The 17,274-nt window shown below is 47.6% G+C and overlaps 1 protein-coding gene across 1 annotated transcript in view; it reads right to left on the minus strand.

Annotated features, from left to right (window-relative positions):
• The window catches only part of Rhbdl3 (rhomboid like 3), a 47,661-nt gene that overhangs the window by 19,511 nt on the left and 10,876 nt on the right, over positions 1–17,274 (minus strand). Inside the window, exons 3-6 of the mRNA XM_090351268.1 lie at positions 12,781–12,939; positions 10,835–11,059; positions 6,109–6,257; positions 3,987–4,099 (exon numbers count right to left, since the gene is read on the minus strand). Coding sequence (XP_090207394.1) covers positions 3,987–4,099; positions 6,109–6,257; positions 10,835–11,059; positions 12,781–12,939 — 646 coding nt within the window. The remainder of the gene's footprint in view (positions 1–3,986; positions 4,100–6,108; positions 6,258–10,834; positions 11,060–12,780; positions 12,940–17,274) is intronic.

Below are 17,274 nucleotides of genomic sequence, written 5' to 3' on the forward strand. Positions count from 1 at the left end.
GTCTAAGTATTGATTAAAAGTACTGGGCTAACCCCAGTTCAACTGATGACCGGCTGAGCATTTCACCTCTCTGGACTGCATGTAAAATGGGGGTGATGGCACCCACATCATAGAACTGTTGTGATACATAACACCCAGGAGCCCTGTGTCACACTTCTAGAGACTGGATCAATAATAGTTTCATTAGGCAGGAATCAGAAAGTAGGCCCGACACCTATCATGCTTGCCTTTGTTTATGATAATAAATAGAGGCACAAGGACAAAGCCTAACTCCTGGATCTCTTTACACTATGCTAGTGAGTATAGGACAGATTTTGGGGACACAGTGTAAGTGTGTCCAAATCCATCACATCTGAGCTGTATGTTCTCAAGTCAAGTTGTTCCTTGGCTTCCAGCTCTGTGTAAGTGTGCACGTGTGTGGGTGCTGGGGATTGAACTCAGAGCTTCCCACCTATTGAACCTAAGGCCAGTATTAAACACATGCTCTACCACTAAACTGTATTCCCAACCCTGAAGTCTTGAGTACTGTTATTTGTGCCAGGTAGAAAATAGCAGTACTTGCCACATGGGATGGTTGTGGAGGTTAATTACAATTCAAGGTGGCTCTCCCTCTGGTCTGGCTCTCCTCGGGGAAAGGAAGGGAGGATCAACGACTCAGGCGGCACAGGGATGGCCCTCGGCCCGACTCTGCAGCCCCACATCCTCCCATGTAGGTAATGAGTCTTGCTGTGTCTGTCTTCCCACTCTCCAATGACATCACAGGGAGAGCTACCTGCCGTCTCCCCGCTGTGTCATCTGTTTGAGGTCTGAGTCACTCTGAATCTTATTTCTGTCTTCCAGGGTATTGGCACTCCCATCTAATTGACTACTAACTGCAAGTGTTACGAGCATCCTCCCCGTTCCCCACCATTTAACATCTGGGACTCTCGAGTGTCTAGGTATAGAAAATGAAGCGATAAATCCCTAGATGTCAGGACCCAGAGATATGTGGGAGGCTGAGAAAATGGTGTACAAACAGGTGTTTTTCTCTTCCTCTCCATCCCCCTCCTTCTCTTTTACAGCACTGGGGAATGAACCAGGAGCTTGCTACTTGCTAGAAAAGCACTTTACCACGTAAGCAAATCCCCAGACTACTACTTCTTCTTCTTCTTTTTGTTCTTCTTCTTCTTCTTATGATATCATCATGTAGTTGGACAAAAGGGTTTCAATTCAACATGTCAGTTTATGACTACAGTGCATCTTGATTGTGGCACTCCAGATCTCTTTTTTCTTTTTCTCTGTCGGTTGGGGGGCTTGAACTAAGGGCCTGGGCATTGTCCCTGAGCTCTTCAGCTCAAGGCTAGCACTCTACCCCTTGAGCCACAGTGCTACTTCCAGTTTTCTGGTGGTTAACTGGAGATAAGAGTCTCACTGACTTTCGTGTCCAGGCTGGCTTTGAAGTGAAATCCTCAGATCTCGGCCTCCTGAGTAGCTAGGATCACAGAAGTGAGCCACCAGTGTCCATGATCTTGTTTTTGTGTGCCTATCCTAGGTGGGGCTTAGCCTCGGGGCCTGGGCATTATCCCTAAGCATTTGTGCTTAAGACCTGAATGAGACCACTTGAGCCACTGATCTTCCTTCAGCTCTTTCGGTAGTTAACTGGAGATGAGAGTCTCCTGACTTTCCTGCCTGAGTGGGCTTTGAATCTCTACCCTCACAACTCAGGATTTATAGGTGTGAACCACCAGTGCCAGGCTCTTAGACCTTTTTTAAGAAAAGGCACAGGGGGGGCTAGGAGTTTGGCCTAGTGGTAGAGTGCTTGCCTAGCATGCATGAAGCCCTGGGTTCGATTCCTTGCTACCACATACACAGAAAATGCCGAAGTGGTACTATGGCTCAAGTGGTAGAGTTCTAACCTTGAGAAAGCCCAAGGACAGTGCTCAAGCCCTGAGTTCAAGCCCTAGGACTGGCAAAAAAAAAAAAGGCACAGGATTCTGAGGAAGGGTTGTAAGGGCACTGTCCAACATCTAAACTGGTAGCTACAGATAAAGTAATAGACAGGTGTGTCGGGAGTGTAGCCCAATACTCGAGTGCTTGCCCGGCATGCACAAAGCCCTGGATTCCTCAGTATCACATATACAGAAAAAGCCAGAAGTGATACTGTGGCTCCAGTGGTAGAGCTCTAGCCTTGAGAAAGCTCAAGGACAGCACAGTGCCTACACCCTGAGTTCAAGCCCCAGGACTGGCAAAAAAAAAGAAAAAAGTAACAGGAGCATCTTCTAGGACAGATGTCACCAGCAGACCCATGTGACAGGGGTAGGGTGGGACCCTTCCCTTTTATATTGCTGAGACCACTACAGTGACGCCTACCTGCCTACCTACCTACCTAGGTTTGTAAGGCCAAAGCTGCCCAGCTCTCTGATGACAACTTTAATGCCACTCAGAAAGGATTAAGCTCTCACTTAAACGTACACATAAAATCCTCTTAGGTATAGCTGTCAAAGTGAAGAGCTGAGATACCAACCCTTGAAAATAAACAACAACAACAAAAAACACACTTTTTTAACAAAGAAAAATGCAAGGGGCTTGGAGCATAGCCTAGTGGTAGCGTGCTTCCTAGCATACACGTACAAACACCTGGGTTCAATTCCTTGGTACCACATACATAGAAAAAAGCCAGAAGTGGTGCTGCAGTTCAAATAGAGCTCTAGCCTTGAGAAAGCCCAAGGACAGGGCCCAGGCCTTGAGTTCAAACCCCAGGACTGGCAAAAGAAAGAGAGGAAAGAGAGAGACGTAAGCAATAAAGTTGGAAACATAACGAGGGAGGATCCCTGGTGTTCAGAAGCTGGGCAGGTGAGACTTCTTCCTATAAATCAGCTCTGCTTCCCAGCTTCACTCTCCACTCCTTACTCCAGGAAGAAGCAGCTTAAAAGGTAATGATCTCTTGTCACAATCACACCTATCACAACCACACCTGGGTGAGGTGTCAGGCTGAGCCCCCCTCCACCCCTGCTTGTTCCAGATGGGAGTGAGAGTCCACTGTCTCCTAGACTAGACTTCCCTATCCTCAGAGGATCAATCAAGAGGATAACGGTTAGTCTGTGTAGAGGCAAGATCTCCCTATGGGTTCAGGCACTGCTCTGATCAGGAAGGTGCATGGTTTTATGTCCATGTCTGCTAGGCAATCTCATTCATCCTGCAATTTTTTTTTTTTGCCAGTCCTGGGCTTGAGCTCAGCGCCTGAGCACTGTCCTTGGACTTTCTCAAGGCTAGAGCTCTACCACTTGAGCCTCAGCACCACTTCCGGCTTTTTTCTATGTATGTGGTACCGAGGAATCGAACCCGGGTCTTCATGCATGCTAGGCAAGCACTTTAACCACTAGGCCAAACTCCCGGCCCCCACATTTTTTTTTTTTTCTCAGTTGTGGGGCTTGAACTCATGGCCTGGGTACGCTGTCCCTGATCTCTTTTGTTCAAGATTAGTGCTCTACCACTTTTGAGCCACAGTACCACTTCCAGTTTTTCTGATAGTTAATTGGAGTTGTAACACTTTCATGGATTTTCCTGCCTGGCTGGCTTTGAACTAAGATCCTCAAATCTTGGCCTACTGAGTAGCTACGTTTACAGGCATAAGCCACCAGCACCTTGCCTGCTGCCCAATTTAAACGGCACCATTTTCCTACCTACCCGGCTCTCTCCAGCCTCCTACATTCCCTGCAGACAGAGCTTGTTAATTCAGCTTCAAGCACGACAGGACCAAGACAGAGATTAAGGAATCTTCCCGAGCTCACAGAACATGGACACTATCAGTTTGCCTATTCCAAATCCTGTGCTCTGCCCCGCCTAGCCTCACACATCTTCTGTCTGGGCTCCTGGAAGGTGGGAGATCTGCCTGGAATCTTGGTGATGAGAATTCCATATGTGACCTGGCAGCCTAGAGTTCATCCCATCTACAGGAGCTCCCTCAACCCTAGTTTCTCCCCTGGTCACAGGGCCCACTTGCCTACCTGCCACAACACCAGCCACATAGACAAGCCCGATGCGGGTGGCTCCATGCACCATCTCCAAGGGCACTCCCACTAGCAGCTGCAGCACCACATTGAGTCCCAGGTGTTCTATCCTGTAACAGATCCATACCCGTTAGTTCACTCAACAAACACCACGTAAAGAGAGGCCGAGCATTCAGGAGTGAACAAGACTCTTGGTGTGTGTGTGTGGCAGAAAGACAATGCAGCCAGACCACTTTGGAAACAGTCTCCCAAGTGTTCCAGCCAGGACGGAAACACACAAGCAGGGCCTAGCAGTATCTCTATATGCCACCACGAGCAAGACAGTCAAGAAGATGTGGCAGGGCCGGGAGTTTGGCCTAGTGGTTAAAGTGCTTGCCTAGCATGCACGAAGACCCGGGTTCGATTCCTTGGTACCACATACATAGAAAAAAGCCGGAAGTGGTGCTGAGGCTCAAGTGGTAGAGCTCTAGCCTTGAGAAAGTCCAAGGACAGTGCTCAGGCCCTGAGCTCAAGCCCAGGACTGGCAAAAAAAAAAAAAGAAGATGTGGCAGCAGCATGGGTTCACATGCAAGAAGCCAAGGCTCAGAGAGGGGCACTGACTGACTTAAAGTCACACAGCTAATTAGGGGCCTTGCTGGGTTCTGCTTGACCTGCTCCATCCTCTGGCCTTGAAGTTACCAGAGCATTCTACTCTATTTGTAAAAACTACTGATGTCGAAAAACAATTTTTTTTTTCCAGGTCTGGTGGCTTACGTCTGTAAACCTCTACCTTTGTACACTATAAGTCACCTGGTGCCAAATTTTGTCCCTAAATGTGTGGTATGTCTAAGCCAAGTCTAAGTATTACCAGAAAAGATGGTAAGGTTACCACTATTACGTTCAATCAATGTGGGGCTTTCAAGTTTACAAAGCACTTTAAAATCCATTATCTCATTTAAACTGAGCTGAAACAGCTCCCTGGGGTTAGGAGGGTGTTAAAACAAGGAACCCAGGTTCTACTCTGGGTCACAGCCCTTGCCTGGTTAGCAAGGCCTTGCCTGGAGAATTACTTGGGCTACAGAGCTGACACATGGGTGCCTTCAAGGTTACAGACAGATTAGCCTGCATCCCGAATCTCTACTCTACTGGAATCTTCTTCCAACCACCAAGTCTGTCTGTCTCTGTCTCTCTCTCTCTGTCTCTCTCCAGTCTTGGGGCTTGAGCTCGGGGCCTGGGTGCTGTCTCTGAGCTTCTTTTGTGGAAGGCTAGCACTCTACATTTGAAACACAGTACCACTTCTGGCCTTTTCTGTTTATGTGGTACTAACGAATTGAACCCAGGACTTCATGTATGCTAGGCAAGCACTCTACCACTAAGCCATATTGCCAGCCCCTCTGCTGGAATCTTCTATCTTCTATTGCTCATATTAGCAAAAAGGTTGATTCTCCGATGAGAAATGTCAGGATTATTCACTGGAAAGGTTGAGTGACAGTGCCATGCAAAGTCATAGAGACCTTAAGAGGTTCTCTGGACTTACACCTTTATGAAGACTGAGAGACTAGCCAGAAAAAGAGAAAAAAAGCCAGAAGTAGTGCTGTGGCTCAAGTGGTAGAACACTACTAGCCTTAAGCTAAAAAGTGCTTAGGGGCAGTGCCTAAGCTCCGAGTGTGAACCCCAAAACCAGCCAAAAAATAAGCAAGCATATAAATGAATGAATGAATGAATAAATAAATAAATAAAAGACTGAAAGATCAGGTGAGGAAAAACCTAGAGTTCCTGCCTCCCAGCCTGAGTTTTTGCTTCTCCACCACAGGAACTTGTCGATTCCCAGGCACACCACATGACAGCACACCTTGCTGGGCTGCTACTCAGCTGTCCCTGCCCCTGTCCCTGTCTACCACAGAAGCCAAGAGCCTTTCCTCCCAAACCTCAGACCTTGGAGAACCTTTCCAGGCTCTGCCTTTGGCCTCAGGGGGCGCAGTGGCAGAGCACTTTCCTAGGATGTGCAAAGGCCAGGATTTAATCCCAAGCTCTGAAAAAACAAAACCCGTATGCGTATGTTCATGTATTTTCAACTCAGAGGATCCTCACCGCTTATTTATCAGCAGGGATTCTTGGTGGAGAGAAGCCAGGTACTCACCCCGCGTGCATAAAGATGTACGTCAGGTAGCGCCAGGCCTGAGCCCGGAGCTGGGGATGGTAAACCAGTGAATTCTTTAGGTAGCGTGGATGGGTCACCTGCAGCACGAATTGATTCAGCGACACCCCATTGTAGAGGAAAAAGGCAACCTGCACAGAATGGAGTGGGAAGACCGTTTGTCGTGAGGCATGGCTACCCAGAGATGTCCTTCTTGTTGGCCAGCAGTGTCATCCTTCCTTCTCAGAGTCCACCCAGTGCCCGGCCATCCCTCATCCTGCTCTGTGTGCGTGTGGGTTTGTGTATGTGTATGTGTGGTGCTGGGGCTTGAACTCAGACCCTGAACACTGTCCCTGAGTGCTCAAGGCTGGCTTTGAACTTAATTCCTTAGGTATTAGCCTCCTAAGTGGCTAGGATTACAGGTTTGAGCCAGAGACACCCGGTTCACCCTGCTTTTGGATCTTTTTATGAAACATGATTATGGCATGATCACCTGATCTCTTTGTTTCCATGGTAGGTCTGGAAGATGCCAATTCTAGTAACAACTCAGTCAACCATTCACAAAGGTTGCTTTTTTTTTTCCCCCCTTTTCCTCATTTTCTGCCAGTCCTAGAGCTTGAATTCAGGGCCTGGATGATGTCACCTTTAGCCACAGCTCCACTTTTTTTTTTTTAAAGGGGGGCTAGTTAATTGGAGATGAGAGTCTCACAGACTTTCCCGCCTGGGTTGGCTTCTAACTGTGATCATCAGATTGTGGCCTCCTAAATGGCTAAGGTTACAGGCATGAGCCAGCAGGTCGACTTCTTTTTCTTTTTCTATTTTTTTTTTGGGGGGGGGACAGTCATGGGGCTTGAACTCAAGGCCTATACACTGTCCCTGAGCTCTTTTGCTCAAGGCTAGTGCTCTATCATTTGGAGCCACAGCTCCACTTCTGATTTTTTGGTGGTTAACTGGAGATAGAGTCTCACAGACTTTCCTGCCAAGCCGGGCCAACTTTGAATTGTGATCCTCAGATTTCAGCCTCCTGAGTTGCTAGGATTAAGCAGGTTGATTTCTTTAAAAAACAGAAAGTGTTATGGTGGAATACACATAAAATTCGACACCATAACCACTTTCCAGTGTTGTTTGGTGGTGTTAAATACATTCATATGGAGTCACTGTTACCTCTGTCCTTTCATCTTGCAAACCTGAAATTGTGGTCCTTTTAAAGAATAACTTCTTGTTTCCCCTGCATATAACTGCAATCACACAATCAGTCTCCTTCTGTAACTGACTTATTTTACAAGCTTACAGTATTTTTATGTTGTAGCATGTGTCAGAATTTCCTTCCTTTTAAAGCCTAAACAGTATTCCAATGTTCGTTTGTTTTTTGTGGGTCATGGGGTTTGAACTTGGTGGGCGCTGTCCCTGAGCTCTTCAGCTCAAGGCTACCACCCTACCCTTGAGCCAAGCCCCACTTCCTGGAGTTTTCTAAAAGTTAATTGGAGATAAGAGTCTCAGGTCCTTTTGTGCCTGGGCTGGCTTTGACCTTCGATCCTCAGATCTCAGCCTCCCGAGTAGCTAAGATTACAGGTATGAGCCACCACACCCGGCTCTAGTGTTTTGTTTGTTTTTAAAAACTATTCATCTGACTTTGGACACTCTGGACTATCATGTAATGTTGCTATAAATACAGTGTGCAAATGTCTCTTCTAGGCCCTCCTTTCATTTCCTCGGATATACAAAATTGCTGGATCACATGAAGTTCTGTTTGTTTTTAACAAACACTACTTTTTCATAGTGGCTGCATCATTTTACATTCCTACCAGTAGCCCAGGGAGGTTCTGGGTTTCCTACATCTTCACCAACACTCCATACAGGTCAATTTTGCAGATGACAAAAGCCTAAAATAGTATTTGGACTTTTTTTTTACCCTTTTTTTGGTTGGTTATGGGGCTTAAACTCTGGGCCTGGGCACTGTCCCTAAGCAATTCAGCTCAAGCCTACTACCCTACCTACTCCTGGCCCTGGCGTTGTCCCTGAGCTCTTCAGCTCAAGGCTACTGGGCTGGCTTTGAACTGAGATGCTCAGATCTCAGCCTCTTGAGTAGGTAGGATTATAGGCGGGATCTGCCACGCCCAGCAACTTTTTTTTCTTTTTAAAAAACAACATTTCTGTGTCTATGTCTCATATGTGTGTGTGCGCGTGCACACACACTTGCACATGCATACTGGGGTTTGAACTCATATCCTCACACTCTTGTATGGCTACTGCTCTACCTGTTAACCCAAGATAAGAATCTCCCAGATTTGTCTGCCTAGATTGGCCCTGAATGGAAATTCTCAGATCTCAGACCTCTGAGTAGCCAGGATTACAGATGTGAGCCACTGGCACTCAGCCTGTCATAGCATTTGCTGAATTCCCTACATGTTCTTGTACTCTGAAATAGTGTACTACCCAGAGTGATTTGGGGTCGTATTCTATAAATATGGTTTAGGTCAGATTTTTTTTTTTTGGCCAGTCCTGGCTTGAACTCAGAGCCTGAGCACTGTCCTTGAGCTTTCTGAAGGCTAGAGCATTACCATTTAGCCACAGTACCATTTCCCATTTCCTTTCCAACCTTTTCTATGTATAGCGTACCGAGAAATTGAACCCATGTCTTCGTGCATGCTAGGCAAGCACTCTACCACTAGGCCACACTCCCTGCCTAGGTCAGAATTTTTAAGTGTTCCTCAGAGGTTTGCCTCTCACTGCCACATACCCACTCAATCCATCAGTGATACATTGACACTACCACTTTACCAGTGTTTGCTTTCAGAGAGGTCATGAGGCTTAAAAGGGATAAAGTAATATGAGGCATGGCTCAAATGGTAGAGCACCACTCATGAAAAGAAAGCCAAGTAAGAAAGCCAAGGTCCTGAGTTCAAGCTTTGGTACTGTTTAAAAAAAAAAAAAAAAAAGTAAGCTGAGCACTGTGGCTCATGGCTGTAATCCTAGCTACTTAGCATGCTGAGATCTGAGGATCTCGGTTCAAAGCCAGCCTGAGTACTACAAAACCCATGAGAGTCTTATCTCTAATTAAGCACTAAAAAACAGGAACTGGGGCTGTGGCCCAGGAGGTAGGGCAGTAGCCTTGAGCTGAAGAGCTCAGGGACAGCGCCCTGGCCCAGAGTTCAAGCCCCATGACCCCCCAACACACAAAAGAAATGCCAGGTGCCAATGGCTGACACCTGTAATCCTTACTCTCCAGGAGGCTGAGATCTGAGGATCACAGAAGCCAGCCTAGGCAGAAAAGTCCATGAGACTCAATCTCCAATACACTACTAAGAGAAAGCCAGAAACGGTACTGTGATTCAAGTGGTAGAGCACTAACCTTGATGGGAGAACAGTAGCCTGAAACAGAGGCTCAGAGACAGTGCCCAGGCCCTGAGTTCAAGTCCCAGGACTAGCAAAAAAAAAAAAAAGTGATGGCACATTCCTATAATCCTAGCATTTGGGAAGCTGAGGCATGATTAGACTGGAATAATAGTGAAACTGTTTTAAAATAATCAAATAAAGCAAGAAAGTACAGAGTCATCCCTATGCCCATGACATGCAGAGAAGAAAGCTATAATTAGTGTGAGGTTAAGACTTTCTGGGCTAAGTCTGGACATGGCTTAGGCCCCTGGTGCTGTATCCCTGGGTTCTCTGAAAAACTGTTCTGTCCACTTAACACCATGCGGGTGTTCTGGCAGCAGATGCAGCTTCTAAGGCCTTGGCATTGTTGTTGGTCCTCAACCCGAAGTTAATAAATAGACCAAACACAGTAAGCGCTTGAAGAATGAGTCCAAGAATATCTCAGGAAAAAAAGTCACAACTTTCACAATCTGTGTTTGGACAAAGCTATAACAACAAACAGAGGAGCTCTGGTCAACAGAGCAGATTATTTCTGATTTAGAGAAAGAGAAGAAGGTGCCTCAAAGCTGATGGATCTTGCCATTTGATTAGGCAGGAACTTTGTAAGAACATATGCAGAGGCGGTAATTAGGCCTGTGGCTTTGGAAGAAAAACAGTGGAAGATGGTAACATGCCAAAGGGAAGTCAAGCATTCATTCAAGAACTAGTGGGGTTCCTGGGTCTAACCGCCAAGAGAACCAACTTCCATCAAGTAACACCTCCTGATTCTGGACAGGATGTATGGCTGACTCCCTAAGGGGAGAATGTTCTTTAAAAATATGCTAAGCCCATATTTACTTGCTTATAATTCTCTCCCAGAGACATTTGTGTGATGCTTTTGTGTTCAGAAAGCATTCCAAATAGAGGTGACCTTCCAGGTCTGGTTATAGCTACATTACAGATGGGAAATGGATCCTGAGAAGCCACTGACTGGTCTGCCTTACTCACCTGGTGAGGAACTAACATAAATTGACTTTACCGAGTTTTCTTAGCTAAATCCTCAAATCAGTTGCATCTACTTGCTGATTCTGTTGCTGACGTTTTGGTAGGTATGGCCCCATGGAGCCTTGGCTGTGGCGAAAACTGCTTCCAGTAATCAACTCGGGATGTCTTCTTGCATTCAGGGACAAAACACTTGTAGTCACTGCAATCCTGCAGGACTTGGAAAGTGCCAACTGCTGTTTCATCTTAAACCATTATCCTTTGGGGCAGGAGACTGCCATGATCTCTTGAGATCCTCCCTCTTGGCTCCTTCTCCCCAAGCAACTCCCCTCCCCTCAAGACTGAGCAGCCTCTGCCCCACCCTAGTCCTTGCCTCCAGCAGTGTGACCACGATCATGAACCAAGGCGGGGGACAGCAGGTGTAGCTGTCATAGTACCACTTGCGGTCAATCTCCCGGGGTAGGGTTTCGTAGGCCACATGGCGAATCAGCCGCTGAGACAGGCTGAGCCCCTTTTCCTCCAGCAGGGCCTTGCTGCTCAGCCTGCGGTTGCCCTGCAGGATGGCCTGGCGGAAGCTGTTGGAACGCTTGTTGCTCATCTGTGCAGGAAACAGGACGAGGAGAGAGTCAGAGCTGTGGCCTCCAGGTGAGCCCCACACCCACTTCCCAGCCTGTGTGCTCCTTAGAGCAGGCTGAACCCCTTTCTTCTCTAATAGTTAATAAGAAACAACAGTCCCCAAGCTCTTATGTTATGGCAGTTATTCTGAGTACCTCACATGTGTCAGCACATTTGATGCTCACGAGTCATCTGTTAAATTAAGGGCCATGAATAGGAAACTGAGGCACCGTGTTAGGAAGCTACCACATTCAACCCAGACCTGTATTTATATCTACTTCTACCTTCCTTCCATCCACTTATCAACCGCGTACCCATAACAATTTACTAAGTAACTAAGTGTCACGCTAGAGAAGCGACCAGCAGTTGTAGTGACAGCTGCCATAAGGACACATAGGAGACACTGGGCACTGATGGCTCATGCCTGTTATCCTAGCTACTGAGCCAGGCCAGGTACGAAAATCCATGAGACTGTTATCTCCAATTAACTACCAGAAAGCCAGAAGCGGACCTGTGGCTCAAAATGGTAGAATGCTAGCCTTAAACAAAAGAGCTCAGGATAGTACCCACAACCTCAGTTGAAGCCCCATGACCAAAAAACAAAAACAAACCAAAAAAAAAACCCAACACCCAGGTGGTCAGTGAGGCCTTGCTGGAAAAGGTGCAAGCTGGGCGGGAGCTAAAGGTTGAGTAAGGCAGTATCCTCAGACATACATTCTCAGAAAGCAAGGGAAGACGACCAGTCTTGCATTTATCTTGCTAACTCCTGCAGCTTATCCTGAGAAGGTTCTGTCTACTCATGGTGAATCTTGCCACAGTAGTCCTTGCAATAGCCCAGCCTTAACCCTCAGAAAAGAAGTCTCCACTCTAAGACACCAAACTCAGGAGCCTTCCATCTGCAGTCCCTCTGACAACCCTGCACAGCTGCCGAGCTGGCCTCCACTCACTCACGTGATGCACCACCCCCAGGAAAGTCTGAGCTGTCTTTACAACTTCTCCTACCAGCGACGACTTCTGCTCTCGGTCATTTTGCTGCTCTGATCCCATTCAAGTTTTAGGGATGGGCACTGGTTGAGACCTGAGTGCATCAGTACATCCAGATGACCCATGCTAGGCCAGTGGAAGGAGGAAGTCCCAGGCTTTGTGCAGGATCTGCCACAAGAATCAAATCTCAGCGTGGTGTGGCCTGGGGATGGGAAAGCTGGAATAGTGCAGCCACCTTGCTACCACAAACGGGAAGGTCTAGAGTTTCCTTGCAGAAGGCAGAGCTGGGAGTTGAGGACAAATCAGGCTCTTTTACCAGCTGAAGCCTGGACTTTTTTTTTTTTTGAACTAGGATTTTTTTTTTTTTAATTTCTACATCATATTTCAAATAACGTGTTTAACAAACAAGTATTCAAGAAGGAAATCTCCATATACAGTCACTGGCTCTTAGCTTTTAGAACATAATTAAAATTAGGCTGAGAGTTTGTATGACATAGATACATATTAATCTATGTAATAAAACACTGTCTATAGAGTCATAAATTTTTATGTCTATGTAGTTGTGTTTATATTTCCAATACCATGTCCATAGCCACATATTATGAAGCCTGGACTTCTTAATGCTGTGAGCCAAAAGACCCCTTTATCCAAATCTCTTCTACACATCTAAGCCACAGCCCCATCAAGGCCTTTCCAAAGCAGGGGCCCCAGAGTGCTCACCAGGTTGACAAAATCCTGGTAGCAGATCTGCCCATCTGCTTGGCTGTCAGCGAGAGCCAGGAGCACCTCTTTTTTGTGTGGGTCTAGCTTGGAGCTGTGGCTCTCCAAGAGGCTTCGGAACTTGCCTGAGCTGATGAAGCCCGTGTTCCCAGGATCAAACTGAGGAAGAAGCAGAGAGCAGTGGAGTCAGCAGAGCACTTCCCCAGTCCCCAGCCCGGACATAGGACCCAGTTTTCCACCGTCACTCACAAAGTGGGTGGTACCTGATTGGTCAGTATCCCCCAATCCAATGGTGTCATTCAGAGAAGAAAATAGGCTCAGAGGTGTGAAAGCATCTTTCCTCCACTTTCACTTCTGACAGTGGACAGGAAAGCAAGATTCATCAGAAAGAAGGACTTCCTTCCAGGAGATCTGATGGCAGGGTGAGGTAAAGGACTGAAGTAAGGATGCAGAGGTTTCTCTGAGCAGGTGTGGCCTAGCATGGCCTGTATACTTAGACACAGTCTACCTGTCCCCCAGGGACCCACTAACACCCACTAACACATGTTGGGGGGTATACGTTTTACACTATCTTCTTTGTGTGAGTGTGTGCACCAGTATTGGGGCTTAAACTCAAAGACTGGATCTCTCCCTTGGCTTTCTTGCTCATAGCTCATACCCTTGAGCTGCACCTCAAGTCCAGCATCTTGCTGATAAATTGAGATGAAATCTTGTAGTCTTTCTACCTGAGATGGCTTTGAATCAAGATCATTCAGGTCTTGGCCTCCTGAGTAGCCAGGCTTACCATTTCCTTTCCTTTTACAGCTTTGTACAGGTAGGTCTCTCCAATTAAGACTGCTTTCCCTGCCCGGCGCAGTGACTCACACTTGTAATCTTAACTACTCAGGAGGCTGAGATCTGAGGATTGAGGTTCAAAGCCAACCCAGACACTAAATACCCTGATACTCGAATCTCCAATTAATCACTAGAAAAGGGAAAGTGGGGCTGTGGCTCCAGCAACAGAGCTGTAACCTTGAGCTGAAGAGCTCAGGGACAGTGCCCAGGCCCAGAGTTCAAGCCCAAGATTCACAAAAAAATAAAAATAAAAATAAATTGCCTTTCCCTTAGCTGGGTGGCAGTGGCTCACACCTGTAATCCTAGCTACTCAGAGGCTGAGATCTGAAGTTTGCGGTTCAAAGCCAGCTTGAGCAGGAAAATCCATGAGACTCTTAACCCAATTAACCGGTTTTTCTGGTGACAAAAACCAGAAATGGTGCTGCCGTTCAAAGTGCTAGCTTTGAACTGAAGAGCTCAGGGCCTGAGTTCAAGCCCCATGACCATAAAATAAATGTAAAAATAAAAAAAGATTGCCTTTCCTGGACTGGGAATGTGGATTAGTGGTAGAGTGGCCACCTAGCATACATGAAGCCCTGGGTTTGATTTGTCAATAACATATACACAGAAAAGGCTGGAAGTGGCACTATGGCTCAAGTGGTAAAGCGCTACTTTGGGCAAAAACATCTCAGGAAACAGTGCCCATGCCCAGAGTTCAAGCCCCAGGACTGGCAAAAAGAAAAAGAAAAAGATTGCCTTTCCTCTCTTTTCATCCTGGTACTATTCCCCACTACTCTGCCATCCACTGTACGCCCTCCTCATTAATGGTTGGGTATGACTACGCCCATGTGCCCTGGGCAATCTGCAGGCCTCTCACCCATACTGTCTCTAGCTCAGCAAAGGCTGGCACTGCACTCCAACCCAGTATCCAATGTACAGTCTATCTTATGGCCACTCAGTTGAATGAGTAGATGGGATGCTTGGATAGACAGAAACTCATTTTCCTTAGAAAGCTTCATGGATTCAGTTAAAAAAAAAATCAGGAGCAGGGCCATGAGTTTGGCCTAGTGGTAGAGTGCTTGCCTAGCATGCACGAAGACCTGGGTTCGATTCCTCGGTACCACATACATAGAAAAAAGCTGGAAGTGGTGCTGAGGCTCAAGTGGTAGAGTGCTAAGCCTTGAGAAAGTCCAAGGAACCAGTGCTCAGGCCCCGAGCCCAAGCCTAGGACTGGCAAAAAAAAAAAACAACACAAAAAACAGGAGTTTCCAGGCACAGTGGCTCACACCTGTAATCCTAGCTACTCAGGAGGCTGAGATCTGAGGATTGTGGTCCAAAGCCAGCCTGGACACTAAAGACTGTTAAGACTCTTATCTCCAATTAATCACTAGAAAATGGGAAGTGGGGCGTAGCTCAGGGATAGGAAAGTAGCCTTGGGCTAAAGAGCTCAGGGACAGAACCCAGAGCTCATGACCCACACAAAAAATAAAAATAAAAAACAGGAGCTTATTCATCTCTCCCAAAGAAGATCTTAACCTTCCTGTCCCTCCTTCATCCAGTGCCCACATGTACCCTTACAAGTATCCTACCTGGTATGTGGTAAGAGCAAAGCACTCTCCCCAGGAAAGACTCCAGAGTCACTCTGGAGATGCTGCTGTGGGATGCTTAGGTTTTCGCAAGCAACAAGTGAGGGCTCAGTGATAGAGCACTTGCCTAGCATGTAAGAGGACTGGGGTTCAATCTCCAGCATGGCAAAAATAATAATAAATAAAAGGCAGCAGACACTGGGAATAGAATAGCTGGGGACAAGTAAGTTTAGAAGGCCAAACTCACTCAATCTCTTCCTTCCTTGCTTCCTTCTTTCCTTCCGCTCCTCCTTCCCTCCCTCTCTCCCCTTTTCTGAGATAGGGTCTGTCTCATATGTACCCCAGGTATATCTCAAATTCATGATCGCCCTGCCTCAGCCTCTTGAGTGCTAGGACCCCAGGTGTATACTACCACAGCTAGCAAGTTTCCCCTTTTCCTGGATAAGGCTGATGAAGACTATTGTGGGAACGCAGGTTCTGTGTGCAGCATTTCTAAGACAATATAAGAATAACAGCTAGGAGTCACAGTCACAGATGACTTCACTTCTCCCCGGAACTCAACAGGACATTTCTAAAGAAGCCCATTTTGAAATCTGGATATTCTCTACTCCAGAGCCATCTTTTGACCTCCTGCCACAGAGACAGGAGACTCTACTAGGGTCCTTGTATTACTGATGAGGAGAAAGGCAGAGTCAGCATAGAAGTGATTTGCCCAACAAGACATAGAGGCAGCGTTCCACACCTGGGCACTTCAGTTCCACTTTCAAGTCACTGTCCTTCAGCCCCAAGGGCTGCTTTGCTGCTTCAACTCAAAACCAAAAGAACACAAAGTTGAGCCCAGCCCCAGACCTAGGAGAGGCAGAGCTTCTTCCAATGGCCAAGATTTTTTTCCCCCCCAGCAAAAAGACTCCTGTTTTGGCCTCCTTATTGCTCAGATGCAGAGACACACAGCCTAGCGAAGAACAGACTGTGGCAATGGCTGGCAGGATGCAGCCTCTTTCATCCCTGAGGGCCACTAGACCAACCCCAGTTCCATCATGGGGAATCATTAGCCTGGCTCCACCTACTCTCATATGGGCCTCAGTGCTGTGTGGGCAGATGGGAGACAGGGGCTGGGGGTTCAGGCCTGGGAAGATCCCAGTGGGCCCTGAGGGGGGGTGGGAAGGAGAGGGGGGTGCGGTGGTCTGTAGCACAGCATGGAGTCTCTCTTGCCCCAGCAGTAGGAAAAAGCGCAATGGTTTTTGCATATGCTGGGAGCAAGGAAGCCAATCCCTTCCCAGGGGCCTCTGGAAGACTGGGGAGGGCAATGGGGTAGTGGGCTGGGATCAGGCAACAGACAAAGAGCCACCTGCTCTCCTCCTGGCCCTCCCTTGTTTCAGGCTCCCTGCTGTTGTCCTAGTGACAGGGCTGCCCTGTGGCTCTCCCCCCCCCACCCCAAGCACATTACAGACTCTATGCTGCAAAGAACAAGCTGGAATCAGGCCGAGCCTCCATTCTCTGCCAAAATTCTACCTTCCATGCCAGGGCCAGACAGGCTAGACAATACAGGGGCGGTGGGGAGGGGGGGTCACTGCTACCCTAATAATGAGGCCTCAGGGACTGGAGGACGACTAGAGAGGATGGAGCTAATGCAGGCTCGCTAGGCTTTAGAACCCTCTCAATCACCACCCAACACCTGGGAAGATGAAGAGCAGGACAGAGGCTGGTGTGGGAGGAAGGCACAGGAGGACAGGAGTGGGGGCAGAGAGCCAGAGGGAGGAAGAACATGTGCATAGAAGGCAGAAGGTCCCAGCACTTCAGATTGAAGGGGGGCGGGGCTTCTAAGTGAGCCCACATCCCTCTAGCATGGTAGCAAGGAACCAGGGAAAATCAGCAGCACCAAGACTTGTAGCATTTAGGGTTAGCAGCTCTGGTCCCAAGTGCTCTGTCTGTGGAGTGGACACCCCAGGGCCCAGCAGCAGGGCCTGGTCTCACTGGCTTCATTTTTTTTTTTTATTGGGGTAGGGGTGGGGGTTGGTCATGGGGCTTGAACTTGGGGCCTGGGTGCTGTCCCTGAGTTCTTTTGCTTAAGGATAGAGCTCTACCACTCTGAGCT

This window comes from Megascapheus bottae, chromosome 17 (genome assembly GCF_031878675.1).
Source record: "Megascapheus bottae isolate mThoBot1 chromosome 17, mThoBot2.hap1, whole genome shotgun sequence".
NCBI lineage: Eukaryota > Metazoa > Chordata > Mammalia > Rodentia > Geomyidae > Megascapheus > Megascapheus bottae.